Here is a 14,784-nt window from a genome sequence, read left to right on the forward strand (position 1 = left end):
GGGGAGACGGGGGTGTAAATGGTAGTCTTTTCTTGTCTCTCAGCTACTTTATATATATATATATATATATATATATATATATATATATATATATATATATATATATATATATATATATATATATATATATATATATATATATATATATATATATATATATGTATGTATATATATATATATACATACATATATATATATATATATATATATATATATATATATATATATATATATATATATATATATATATACATATTATATATGTGGGCCCCCATGTGTATCCATACTGAGCAATAGCTGAAACCTATCGTCCCACTATCTGACTGTATCAGTTTCCATCGATGTTCCACCGTTCACTCAAGTTTGACAAGTGACTCTGAATAACGTCCCCTGATTTTCCCTTGAGAAATAAAATTAAATTGCACTAAGAGTTATCGCCCCGTCACAGCGTCACTTGAATGGAATGGTGGGATGTGTTGTGGGAGAGATTTTGGCGGGTTTCTATACGATACCTTGGGGGAAATGGAATTATGAAAGCTGTAAAGTCACTGCTGAGCACATTTGATTTCAGTCAGTGTTTAAAAATAGCCCAAATGATGTATTGAATGTATAGGGAAAAATAGAATTGGGAGGAGGAAGGAGCTGGTACATAATGGTTTAATTAAATGCATACGTGTGAAAAAGATGTATTTTTTAAAAAAAAAGTCACATGATAAGCCTTCTTCTTCTTCGTTCTCAATATCTAATTTTTAAGAGAATTTCCTCTTAAATAGCGTGCCAACATATGCATTATATGGCCCGTTGACTTGGATTTCAGCATTGTTTTTTTCTGGCTTTGTTTCCATAGCCTTCGTCCATCCAAAACAATCTGCAAGGCAGCAGTTGGTTTCTTTTCCTAGATGTGTTTCTGTCCCCAGCTAACGAGCTTTATCTACCCGGGTTCGAACTTGGTACTTTTGGAGCTAACTATCACTTGCTATCCTACCCGACCACGCCGTCCCGACCACACCATCTCCTGTATTCTTGCTAATTTCTTTTTTTTTCTTTTTTTTTCAAAGGTTTCCATAGAAACCTAAAGCTAATTTGCCTTTTTTTCAAAACTAAAACCTAAGTAGCTTTAAAAAAAATCCCCCAACACACGAAAAATAACCAATTAAATGCTGCCACCTTTTGCTAGTAAACCTACAATGTTCTAAAACGAAACCTTTTCAAAGCGCCGTTCTTAGTGCCGCAAGGTTCCCTACTGATGTGGAATATGATTTAATTAGACATAGCCGAAGGAAGGCGCTACCAGACCGTAAGGGTAATCAATAGACGGGGGATTTTTTTTTTAAAGATGGTAATTGTTTAAGGGGATGGTTTCAGACTCGCCATTCAGCGGTGATACCCATTCAAGCGTGTCCGTGACCGTAATTGTATTTGGCAAAGTGATTTCTGTGTGCGAGTAATTGGATGTGATGGGTTTTTATTTCTCGAGGAAGGAGATGGTTAAATTAAATTGATACTCGTGAAAGTGATGTTTTTTTTTAAATTATATATTTTATAGTGTTACGGTAATACTTCGCGTTATTTGTTGTCTAAAATGATTATCTTCTAACAACTAAAGGGAAGTGGTACAGGGCTCAGTGGCGGAAACGAGGGGGTGTTTGAGTAGAGGGGGTACTGACCCAGGATGTATATGTAGCAGTGTCGAAATAAAACGTGTGCCGGTGCGTTTAGTTCATCGAATGAGTTGTAAAGGGACTGTATGATGATATATGGAGGTTGTTTTATGTAACATCTTCTCATTATTGAATAGTGTATCTGTGGGAGCCATATAATATATATATATATATATATATATATATATATATATATATATATATATATATATATATATATATATATATAGAGAGAGAGAGAGAGAGAGAGAGAGAGAGAGAGAGAGATCTATGAGTGTGTTAGTGTGTATGTGGACACATTTAGAACAAAGTATAACAGGTAAAAAAAAAAATCTTCACGATTGTTAAAAACAGGGGCAATCATTTATCATGTCCTTTCTATTTAAAGATGAGAGGTGTGGGGGTTGTATAAAAGGGTCGTGGGGAGGGTGGGGGGAGTTCAGGTGTCATTGTCTGATGCCAATCAAACTTTTGTTTCCAGACCGCACTTTAATGGAGGACGGGCACGCCAGGAGCCACAAGCACATTACACCGGGGAGGTGGGGGGGGGGGGAGGGGGAGATGGTGTTTACCGCGACATTCGTACAAACCCCCAGCACTATATTACAGACAATTTTCCAGTTACGTCATTTCCTGGGAATATAACATACATATGTATATATATATATATACATATATATATATATATATATATATATATATATATATATATATATATATATATATATATATATATATATATATATATATATATATATATATATATATATATATATATCAGGGGTCTCCAAACTTTTCAGTCCGAGGGCCGCATTAACTATCGAATTTCAGTTTGGGGGCCAGTTTCTTCCTAGCATGTATTTAATTTTTCTGGGCAACGTTCCTCAGCCATCACCAACAAAAGTTTTTTCCGTGGACAAAAAGATCTCCGCGGGCCGGATGAGAGGACCTCGCGGGCCGCATCCGGCCCGCGGGCCGTAGTTTGGAGACCCCTGATATATATGAATCTATTTCTTCCTATTCTAATCTCCTAGCCTAGCCTAAAAAAACCTTACAAGAAAAATCGAAATGTCTAAAAGCATGCTAGACAGAAGGTTATTTATAAACAAAGACAGCACATTCAATTCCGACCATGAATATCCGCCAGAATAAACAACAATGAAAGGAATAACGAAGTTTTATTTATGTCGAGTCGTTTCTCGCCGTTTTATCATGTTTGAAAGTAAAAATTGTTGAGCATTCCAGCTCATAAATCAGGGACATTACACTAGCGAAGAAATAAAGGAAATAATTAATTCTTGCTAACAAATAAGGGACATCACTCTACATAATAAATAAGGGACAGTACTCGAACCAATAAATAAGGGACAGCACTCCAGCTATAAACCTAAAAGACTACCTTACAGCTGACCATATAAACTTGTTGAATGCTGTTGAATCATGTCTATGCTAGACCATCGCATCTACACAACCAAGCAATTTTCTCACGAAATGCGCGCGTCTGTTTATTTCATTGATCACCCTGAGATGAGTGTTTGCCTTTTAATTACCCAAGTCTCGTCTTGAATAGAACTCTCGCGTGATCTCAAGCCCTGGGGTGTGTTTGTCAGCTAATTGCTCGAGTTCTTGTAACCAATGCCGAGAGCTCACCGTCCTCTATAATCTCAAATCCGAAGATGCTTGATAAAAATAAAGCTATAATTACTTATATTTAGTAACCCATTATTCGTTGTCTCTATGGTTAATGCTCTCTGTTTTCTTACCTATACTTGTTCTCTTCTCGATTTTTTCTTTGTTGATGTCGATTTATCCAAGATAGTTACACTAGTATGACCCCCCCCCCCCTCCCACTGTGTTTTGGCTTATAATAACATAAATACCAAAATGATAAATTTAATATTTTTACAACTTTTAATGTTTAACCAACAATTCCAGAGCCTAAAAAGCACATTTTCGCCTGTCTGGGTTGTAGTTTCCCATCAAGAAATATGAAAAAAATAATTTCAACGCTTGACTGTACGATTAAACCTTTAAACTTTACACATTTATGTCCCCTTTTTTCTTACCCTCCCCTCCCCACTACAGGTTTTCAACTATACGACCCCCCCCCCACACACACACATTTAAATAAACTACTAAACTCCTCCCCCCCCCCATAGGTTTCCAACTATACTACTCCTCCCCCCACACACATTTAAATAAACTACTAAGCTAAACTCCTCCCCCCCCCATAGGTTTCCAACTATAGTTTCTAAACTATTTCCCCACCTTCTCTTCCCACAATTTTTCACCTCTACAACAGGCTCCCCCACACATTTATCTAAACTATTTCCCCACACATTTATCTAAACTATTCCCCCACACATTTATCTAAACTATTCCCCCACACATTTATCTAAACTATTCCCCCACACATTTATCTAAACTATTTCCCCCACACATTTATCTAAACTATTCCCACACATCTCTCCCCCCACATTCCCCCACACATTTATCTAAACTATTCCCACACATTTCTCCCCCACAGGTTTTCACCTCTACGACCCTCCCCCCACATTTATCTAAACTATTTCCACACATCTCTCCCCCCACATTCCCCCACACATTTATCTAAACTATTCCCACACATTTCTCCCCCACAGGTTTTCAACTCTACGACCCTCCCCCCACATTTATCTAAACTATTCCCACTCATCTCTCCCCCCACATTCCCCCACACATTTATCTAAACTATTCCCACACATTTCTCCCCCACAGGTTTTCACCTATACGACAAGCTCCCCCACATCTTCCCCGAGAGCTGTCTCCTCATCACCCTGGGGATCCTGGTGGGCGTGACCCTGTACTACACGGAGACCGCCAGCAGCACCCAGTACACTCTGGACGCCAACACCTTCTTCCTCTTCCTCCTGCCGCCCATCATCTACGACGCCGGCTACCACATGCCCAACAGGGCCTTCTTCCACAACTTGGGAACCATCCTGTTGTTGGCGGTGGTTAATACGTTGTGGAATACTGTTGGGATAGGTGAGTTGTGTAGGTGGTGGTGGTGGTGTGGTGTTACGGATATCATTGTTGTGTGGCGTTTGTGGTGGTGGTGGTGTTGTGGTGTATGGGATAGGTGTGTCGTGTTGTGTTGGTAGTGGTGTGGTGTGGTGTTACGGATAGTTATGTTGTGTGGCGTTGGTGCTGGTGGTGTTGCTGTTGTGGTGTATGGGATAGGAATGTCATGTTGTTGTGGTGGTGTGGTGCTAGGGATAGGAATGTCATGTTGTTGTGGTGGTGTGGTGCTAGGGATAGGAATGTCGTGTTGTGTTGGTGGTGGTGTGGTGCTAAGGATAGGAATGTCGTGTTGTGTTGGTGGTGGTGTGGTGCTAGGGATAGGAATGACGTGTTGTGTTGGTGGTGTTGTGGGTAGGAGTTAGGTATGTCGTGTTTTGTTTGTGGTGTTGTTATGTTGGTGGTGTTTGAAATAGGTATGTCGTGTTATGTTGGTGGTGGTGGTGGTGTTGTGGAGTAGTGGATAGGAATGTCGTGTGGTGGTGGTGGTGTAGGCGCTAGGTATGTCGTGTTGTGGTGGTGTTGTGATTGTGTGGGGTAGGAGATAGGTAATTCGTGTGGTTTTAGTGGTGTTGTGAAATAAATTGTACAAAGGTCCTTACAAGATTAAAATAAAACAACATGTTCATTTCGTTTAAATCATCAAACAAAAAATAAATAAATAAAATAAATATGAATAAAAATGAAAATGAAAATTATTAAAGTTTGTAATCGGTATTACCCCACAATTTCCGAAACAAATCTTGAAACTTTTATACCCTGTCAAAAAAAAAAAAACAAGGAAAAACCGTTTAACAATTCTATCCTTATTTCTTTTTGTAACATCAGTAAGGAGGATTAACACAATCCGTTTGTCGCATTTACTTTTTGTTTCTCCCACAAATAGACGCCGATGAAGCGTCGTATTAACTATCTATTTATAAACTCACCCACCCCAGCCCCCCTCTGGCGTTGATATATCAAATATTTTATGACTCAGTGCCAAAAACTTTCTGTAATTCTTTTTTGGTTCCAGAAATTAATCAGTTCGTAATTGATGTCAAGTTAAATTAGCTAAAAACCCCCTCTGAGCCCCTCCCCCCCCCCCCCCCCCCAGGTTTGTACTAACCTGTATACCGAACCCAACTAATTAATTTAACTCAATAATTATGTACCCTCATTATGTATCAAGTTTTTTTCTCAAGGAATTCAATATAAAATAAAAGAATATTCTAATTTCAATTGGCCTTTTATTTTTCCCGTTTCATTAAAACCTGCTGTTCATATATAACCTCTGCCTGTTATATTATCTATATATATAATTCTCTTCTGGGAGCCGTTAGAAAACAAGCTGCAAGCGCCTCCTTGCTGTCCCCTCTCTTTCTCTCTATAACTATCACTACCACCCCCACCCCACCCCCACATTGTCTGGTGAGTTGTGGTCACGCTAAATGTTAACAAAGCAAAATGTTTACAAATCGTAGAGCCGTATAGCCGGGTTTCTATTAGGGGCAGATAATTTAGTTCGATTTTAAACTAACAGGAGGTAACTAAGAAATAACTAAGAGGAGGCTGCTTTCAAGGGGGGGGGATGTAGGGTTGGGGTTAGGGTAAAGGGGGGGGGGGGTAGTGTTTTAAAGCAAATATTTTCAGTGGCAGCTTTGGTACTGTCGAATTCACAAATTATGAATAACTGAAAAGTAGAAAATAAAACAACTAAATAGCGGCGTGTGATACGCTGCGGGTCGGCTCGTATTGGTTAATCCCTCACTACCAGTATCAACAAAAACAACACATTTTCGCGACACTATCGTGTTCCGGCAAGTCTCTGCCCTTGCCAATAGCTTTGTCACGATCGCGTTATTGTTTCATGGCCAGATATTTTTTTGCACCTGGGTGCCAAATTTTTGTGAGTGACTGACTGCGATTCGTTTTGCCAGTAGTCAGAGGGAGAAAAAAAGCCAAACATTGTTGACGCTTTTAGGATTAAGCTGTCGTTTGGCGCCGTTTGTTAACTTCGTTAACGCCATTGTTTAAACCAGGAATTGGCGATGTTTTTGGTAATAAGGAAAAAAAAAATGTTTTATGTCTTCTATAGTTCTTATACAAAACTATTTGTATTTTAAATTTAGAAAAGATAATTATAAAATGTTTTAACTCTTTAAGCTTTGGCAAACAAAATTGTTATCACAGTCCTTGTCCGTCCTCTTTTCAGTTAATTTTTCATTCATTAGAAATCAGTAAAGTATCACTTCCAATTAACGGAAATGGCTCAAATTTTGTTAGAAACCTATGGATAGTATTTAAAACTCATATATAGGAAATTTCCTTCACTTAGCTGAAGCTATTGACTTTTGAAAGCCGTTGATATAGTAAAATATGACGTACAAATCTAATATTTATATATGGAGTTTCCAATAACCCAACTGAAACGACACTGTTATCGTTTTAACACAAACACACATACTAACAGACGCACACACACACACCGACAAAACTGTTTTTTTCCGACTCAGGAAGGTGCAAAACGTCGAAAATTAGTAAAATCTTGATATTAATTTTTCTTAAGCACGATTACAATCATTTTTTCAGTACTCCGTACACGAGTAAGTAAAAATGTGTGAAAATGTACACATTACTAAAATACGTCTCAGTGTAGTATCTAAATTAGAATTTAAAAAAAAAATAAAACGTTCACTCTGGCTATATTATATTGCAGCGGAAATTAATTGTTCAGCGTTTTTTCCTTAATTAACATAACTAAAAATTCATCTCAAGGCTCTCCCCGACTCGAGAACTAAATCCAAACCTGCAAAAACAAGCCCTAATCCTTGCACTAGACTCCAACCCTTACACTTAATCCACCCCTAACCCTGCTCCCATCCCAAACCTTTATTGACGACGCTAATGGGAAAGCACCCAGTTGACCTCATCAGGTGGATCAGCTAGAGTTATTTACCACAAGCCTTAGTTTACAGGGCACAGAGTGTCTGTGTTATTTCATTGGAAACCAGTTTTTTTTTTTAAACTGTCAGTTTTCCATGTCTAGCTCTTCTATATTGGAGGTAATAAATCTTTAGCCCTGCGCTTGATTGAAATGTACATTACGATTTTTAATTGAAAAACAGGTTTAATTAAAAATACACTTACAAGTGCACACGTCCCTCCCCCCCCAACCCCACCAAAACACACATGTACACACATGTACGCAAATACACGAACACACATACACCACCAACCAGCAATCCTTCTGATCTCTTTTGCTTAACCGAAATGTAAATTCAAAGATCTAGTAATGAAAAAGAAAACTGCTTTAATAGCATACACTTATTGTATACATAACGCTTCGTAAAAATTGTATTTGGAATTCCAATTGAATAAACAATCAGAGACACAATATTCAACTCGCAGATACTAGGTCAAGCTTTAATCTTACCTTCACTCATTCTCAGTGGCGTAGCGAGGTGCGGCACTTAATGGTGTCACCCCCCCCCCCCCCCCAGAGGCGTAGCGACCCTTCCCAGGGACAAACTTTCAAGTTTTCGATTTGCACCCCCCCCCCTCAAACTTTCGATTTGCACCCCCCCCCTCAAACTTTCGATTTGCACCCCCCCCTTCAAGTTTTTCTCTATATATTTTTGCTATTTTTTGCCTTGGTGTCACCCCTTCCCTAAATGGTGTCACCCGGTGCGGTCCGCCCCCCCCCCTCGCTACGTTCCTGCTCATTCTGCTAGATTGGAATGCATATTAAAATTTAATTGGATACAGTTTATGCTGATATTTTATGAATTCAGGTATAAGGGCATTCCCTGAATAACATCTCTTTTAAGCAGAACACACGCTTGCTGGTTATACTAGTGTACTTCTTAAGTTAACATTTTTTTTTTAAAAATACATAAATACAATACAGAAATATATTTTTTTAACTTAAACATTGGACAAACAGAGCTTGTAGTTGTAAAAAATAAAAATTGTAATGTAAAAAGGTACTGTTGATGGGTAATTAAAAGTATTCCTGTAAAGTAGTGTAAAGACGATGGCGAAAATGGCACAAGAACGATAACTTGTTTGTTCAACTCTCAAGGGAGGTAATTCATCACATAAGGCTATCGATGTTTTAATAAGAGAGCTGTAATTATGTAAGGGTTTGGATTATGATTAGGATAATGATAAGGATCAGTATCGGGGGAAATAATAATAATGAAGACGTAGATGATACTGGATGATGAATTTTATTTTTATTTTTTTTGGAAATGCAACATTTGTTGGATGGAACGGCGTGGCCTAGCGCTAGAGATCCAGACTGCTAACTTGAAAGTCTCAAGTTCGAACACGGGTTCAATTCAGTGTCACGTCCCTTAGTCCACCCAGCTCTGATAGGTACCTATACCTAACTCACGTTAGCTAAAGTAAAGGCGGTTGGGTATAGTGCTGACCACATTATCCCTTCATATGCCGAGGTCAAGAAACATAGACTTCATCTGCTCAATGCTAGTTCTAAAGAAGAATCTTTACTTTTTTTTTACATTCATTTGAAGTATTATTTTGTATATTTGTTACCTTCTCGCTACCTACAATAATCATGGACAATAACACGTCTAAATGCCTATAGTCTATAGTAGTCTATACCCAGTTGGTTATAAATGATGATTAGAAACAGCAAGCTGAGATTTACCCTAGTCCTAAAACTAATTCCAACCATACATGTTAACTATATCTTAAAATTATGCTTTACCTAAGCCCTGAAACTAAACTTCATCCCGATTTTAAAAAAAAAATTTTAACTTTTTAAAAAACGATTTTTGTGTGTGGATAAGTCGAAGTGGCCAGTACATTTGTAGAGAAAATAGACAAATGTAAATTAACGAATGTTTCGAGACAAAAGCCATACATTGTGCTAGTATATGCACTGGGCACACCCAGGACTCTCGCCTACACAGAGATAATGACCAATAAGTGTTGTTTTATTAACAACGATTAAAATATAGTTCACCATCTTTATCCCCCCCCCCCCACCTTCTCTACAACCACCTTCTTCCCCACACCCTCTCCCCCACCCCTTTTGTTTCACCAATTTCTCTCACATAACCTTCAACACATTTTCCCCTCACCCCTTCTCTCACACCCCACTCCCCCCCCCCACCTTTGCCCATTCTCCAGTGGTCCAATTTTCTCCAAGACTTTTCTAGCCGTGACATAATCTTCTGCCTACGCTGTGTCAACTGTTCTGTCCGTCTGTCCATCTGTCCGTCTGTCCTTCTGTCCATCTGTCCTCATCTGTCCGTCTGTCCATCTATCCGTCTGTCCACTGTCCATTACGTTTATCCGTGGCAGTCTTCTGGGAAAGGATGGGATGACGAGACAGGACAGGACAGTCAGTTAGAAGAGGCATCTATTCGTGAAGGCAGTGCCCCCCCCCCCCCCCACCCGAAGCAGGTGTACAGCCCCCCCCCCCCTCCCCCGAACGAAATATAATTTATATAGAAAAAGCATACTTTTAACAGTGTCGTCGTCCCCCCCCCCTCCCTTTGAAAAATTTTTTAGTCTCCTCCTACCTTGAAAGTAGTCAAATGCCCCCACCGCTCCTCCCTGGAGAAATAGAATTCAGAAAGAAACACTGACTAGGAGAGGCTGAGTGAACAAGAGAAAGAGAAAGACAAATAGAGGGAGAGAGAAATACATCTTATTTTTTAGAAATGCCAGAGAGAGAGAGAGAGAGAGAGAGAGAGAGAGAGAAATACATCTTATTTTTTAGAAATGCCAGAGAGAGAGAGAGAGAGAGAGAGAGAGAAATACATCTTATTTTTTAGAAATGCCAGAGAGAGAGAGAGAGAGAGAGAGAGAGAGAGAGAGAGAGTATGGAGGGGGGGGGGGGGGGGGGGGGGGGGTTGGAGGTTGGGAAGAGAAAGAGAGGCGGAACAAATAAAAATTCTCCTCCTTTCATCAACCTTGTCCTCCAAATGTCGCTTTTTTATATCTTCATCCCCTTAATGTCGGTAATTACAAATCTAACTTTAGAAAAACAATTTGTTCTTTTCTATAAATAATTATAGAAATCCTAGAAATCTTCTCCAAATAGAATAAGGGCATCTCCCCCTCCCCCCCCCCCCCCTCCCCCACTTTTCCCTCACATACAAACACATTCAGCGTCTATTCCCAAAATGTTTAGAATCTTTAAACTGAGATAATGACCTTTCAAACCAATCGTTTGTGCACGCAGCAACCTGTCAAAAATAGGTCAACCAAACAAAAAAAAAATACCACAAATATTTGAAAACTAATTTTTGTTTCTGTTGTCTTAAAATAAATCTTTTGTCGTGTTTGGCAATTTAAAAAAAATATATTTTTGAAAAAAAAACAATCATTGAAAAATTGTTATGTTGAGATTTCTTTTCTTTGGTAGCTGGCCAGAAAGGGATGGGAAAAGATTGAAATAGAAACCGGAAGTTTTTATGATGAAATTAGGTCACATGGTAGCGTTCGATTTTGGCGAGTGATTATGGATATTTTAGTTGGGATAGGGGAATGGCGTCTAGCTGAAGGATCTAGCTGTAGAGTTTCTTTCAGTCATTTGGGGACTGAACCCCTACCCCCCCCCCCCCTACCAAGCACGTCTACAATCCCCCATCCCCCCCCCCCCCGAACGAAACAGAATTTATGTAGAAAATATATACTTATACCAGTGTCGTCGTCCCCCCCCCCTCCCCCGCCCCTAGAAACTTAGTACGCGTCCCGAAAGTTTCAAGTGTACCGGGATTTTTTAAAAAGTCTGAAAGAAACACTGTATAGGGGCAAGCTGGGTGGTTAACTGGAAGGTCTAGCTGTGTGTGAGGTTTAGCTAGAAATTGTAGCTAAAGGGTCAATTTGGCAGCTCTATATGAGGGGGGGGGGGGGGGGTCAGCAGTGAAGTTAGGAAAAAAAAACGAGGAAAAAAAATCAATCAAAGAAGTTCAAGAGACTTATCGCATTTTTATAAATAAAACATATATTAAAAACTTTATAAAAATAAACTTTTAAACGCACTGAAAATAAGAAAATAAAACAAACTTGCTTTCTTTAATAAAAGCTTTGGTCGTTTAAATATGAAAGTGATCTCAGGAGCAACCTATATTTCACGTGTCTCTCCCCCTTCGGAGAAAAATGAAAAAAAGTACATCTATTTTCAGAAGTGTCTTAAACTATTAGTTAATGCAATAATCAAAATTTTTCTTTTTTCTTTATAGACAGCCATAACATGCAGTAAACTAAATTAAATAAAAAATATTTGAAATTATAAAAGTGGATAGGAAGTTTTTTTAAATTCTGCCCACCTCAATTTGGCAGGAGATTGAAACATAAACAAAACAAGAAGGAACATGAACTTTTCACATACTTCAAGCAGACAAGTACAATACCCGTCAGGTATTACACAGTGATCGTCTGCTCATGGCGCGATTAGTAAACCGGAAGTTGGAATAGAAAAAAAATAAATCCTTCAGCTATGTATTTAAAAAAAAAATATTCAACTGTTTAAGAGGTTGTGTTTTTTTTTTGTAAACAACGGAGGGGGTGAAATGGAATTTCATGTAATATGGAATGTCGGGAAATTCCTGTAACAATGCGAGTGGATTCCCTGCCTCATTCATCACCTGTTTCACCCCGTCCCCACCCGCTTGCACTTTTTCAACTAGTAGATCTATGTGCTTTTACGACATAGATCTAGTTTCGTATACAATGCGTTTAGCTTTTTGGTATGTGCTGAATTTGAAATGGGAGACGGCTTGACTCATTTTGTTTTATTAAAAGATCCAAATTTTTTTTTAATAAAATCATTTGAATTAAACTTTTTTTTTGTTGAATATTCATAGAAATCTTTTATTTGAATACAATAGGGGTTAAAGTAGGCTCACTGAAGGTATAAAAGTAGATTGGAAAATGTATAGAATTGTTCCGTTTTCGCAATAAAGCGTCCAAACACTTTTTTTTTTTAAAAATGTGTTGTTATAATAATTGTCTTCATAACGATGTCTTTGAGGGTGGTGTGTGTGTGGGGGGGGGGGGGGGGTGGGTGGGGTGGGGGGGGGTAGAGGGGAAGGCAACGTTGATGCTCGTATGTCAAATATGAGCCGCCAGCCAGAGTTTCTTTCATGCATAATGCCCCTCCTCCCCCCCCCCCCTTCCACCAGAAGAACGTCTTCCGCCTCACACCCCCCCCCCACCCCCCTCAAACGAAATAGAATTTGTATAGAAAAATATTTGCTCTGTTACTTTTATCAGTGAAAAATGAAGCCTGGCCTTGACCTTGACCCACCTCACGAGACAAACACGGCTCAGTTGCTTTTGGTGGACCTTAAATCAACCACGTCACTAGAGCTTCTACAGTGATCGTAGTCACCCCTCACCCCCCCCCTCCTCCCCCCTCGCCGATATGTTAGGAAATTGATGAAAGTTATTGGCAAGACGTATTTAACAAGATTAAGTGTGTGTGTGCACTGTTCCAGTCTCCGTGTCAGTATTTCATTAATCGTCCTGGGTATAGCAGACAGCTATATCGTGTGGGATGGGTGGGTGGGGGGGGGGGGGGGAGGGGATTTTCCATTTACATATGGACTGTGGAGTTTATTTAGTCGTGGAAACATATTTCTGTGGCTGACAGGTTTGTGAGCAGAGTTTCTTCCAGGCATCTCTTCGGGGGGGGGGGGGGCAAAGCCCCCGAAAAATTTTTTACCGCCCCCCCCCCCGAACGAAATGAAATTTATATAATTTATATAGAAAATATATACTTTTAACAGTGTCCGCCCCCCCCCCCCCCCCCCCCGAAGAAAGTTTACCGCCCCCCCGAAAATTTCAAGTGCCCCCCCGGAGAAAAAAGTCTGGAAGAAACACTGTTTGTGAGGGGGTCAGTTAACTGTCTGGCTTTAAGCGTCTGGTGAAGTCTGTTGTTAGTATAGATATAACAGTCCTCTAAAACTCAGTCACGTCCTCTAGAACTATGTGACGTCCTCTAGACTCAGTGACTTCTTTAGACAGAATGAAGTCCTTCAGAAAGTGAATTTCTTAAGTAAACGAGGTTTGGTTCAGTTAACGACGTCCTTCAGAAAGTGACGTCCTTCGAAAAATTACGTCCTCTACAACGTGACGTCCTTTTGACAAAGCTAAGTCTTCCAATAATTGACTTTCTTTAGAGAGAGTGCCGTCCTAGAACAAGTGACGTCTCTCCCAGGTTCAGTGACGTCCTAAACGTATCGGCATCCCCAAGAATTAGTAACGTAATTCTGTCTCATAGAACTCCTCCAGACCCAGTACTTACCCGGAAGTCTCCACTTTGATTGCGTGGCACACACAACATACACTTTCAGTATTTTATTCTTGAAAACGTATCCCGCAGCCAGTGTTTCTTCCTGACTTTTTCTCCGGGAAGAATATATAGATGCCTGGAAGAAACTCTGCCTGCAGCTAGCTGCTATGTATAAAGTGTGACTTATTCTGTTCCCGATTCAAGTTTTGTAAAATTGGAGATTTCCTCCAACACAATGGAGGCGAGCGAGTTGACGAGATTCCTTCCATAATATTGTTGACATGGAATAAAAACGTGCTTTTTAGATTTAGACCGTAAAAAAAATAAAAAATTAAAACTTAAGCCTAAAATTAATTTAGAAATTTTATATTTTTAGAATAAATGCTATAAAAGTTGCAAATCCAGAGAACTTGAAAATAATTTGTTGAGTTTAAGGCTACATTTCTATTTATTTTCATCAAGCCTAAGTTAAAACCGGAAGTTTCACTTTCGTAAGACAAATATTGATTGGCTGTACAGTAACTTAGTGATCGATAACTATTTGTTTACAAAACTTTGCAGATCAAGTTTTTAAATAACAATGCAAATTAAAAACCCCATGACATAGTTTTCTATTTTTAGCTTACAATGTGTACAATAAAATTGATGTCGGCCTATCCAATAGCAGGATGCCATTGTTTATGTCTCCATTACACGTGAAAACCACATTGTTTTGGCTTGTTTTTAAATTTTCAATTAGTTACCGAAAATTTTTAAAACATCAAATAGACCCAATCTTTAGTAAAGTCCGAAATAAACCAGACAGAC

The 14,784-nt window shown here is 39.1% G+C and overlaps 1 protein-coding gene across 1 annotated transcript in view; it reads left to right on the forward strand.

Annotated features, from left to right (window-relative positions):
• The first annotated feature begins 530 nt into the window (after positions 1-530).
• The window catches only part of LOC131939913 (sodium/hydrogen exchanger 2), a 76,317-nt gene continuing 62,063 nt past the window's right edge, over positions 531-14,784 (forward strand). Inside the window, exons 1-2 of the mRNA XM_059298449.1 lie at positions 531-570; positions 4,419-4,688. Of these exons, the coding sequence (XP_059154432.1) occupies positions 531-570; positions 4,419-4,688 (310 nt within the window). The remainder of the gene's footprint in view (positions 571-4,418; positions 4,689-14,784) is intronic.

Source organism: Physella acuta, unplaced genomic scaffold (assembly GCF_028476545.2).
Source record: "Physella acuta isolate Inbredline_101_S28 unplaced genomic scaffold, ASM2847654v3 ptg000301l, whole genome shotgun sequence".
NCBI classification, from domain to species: domain Eukaryota; kingdom Metazoa; phylum Mollusca; class Gastropoda; family Physidae; genus Physella; species Physella acuta.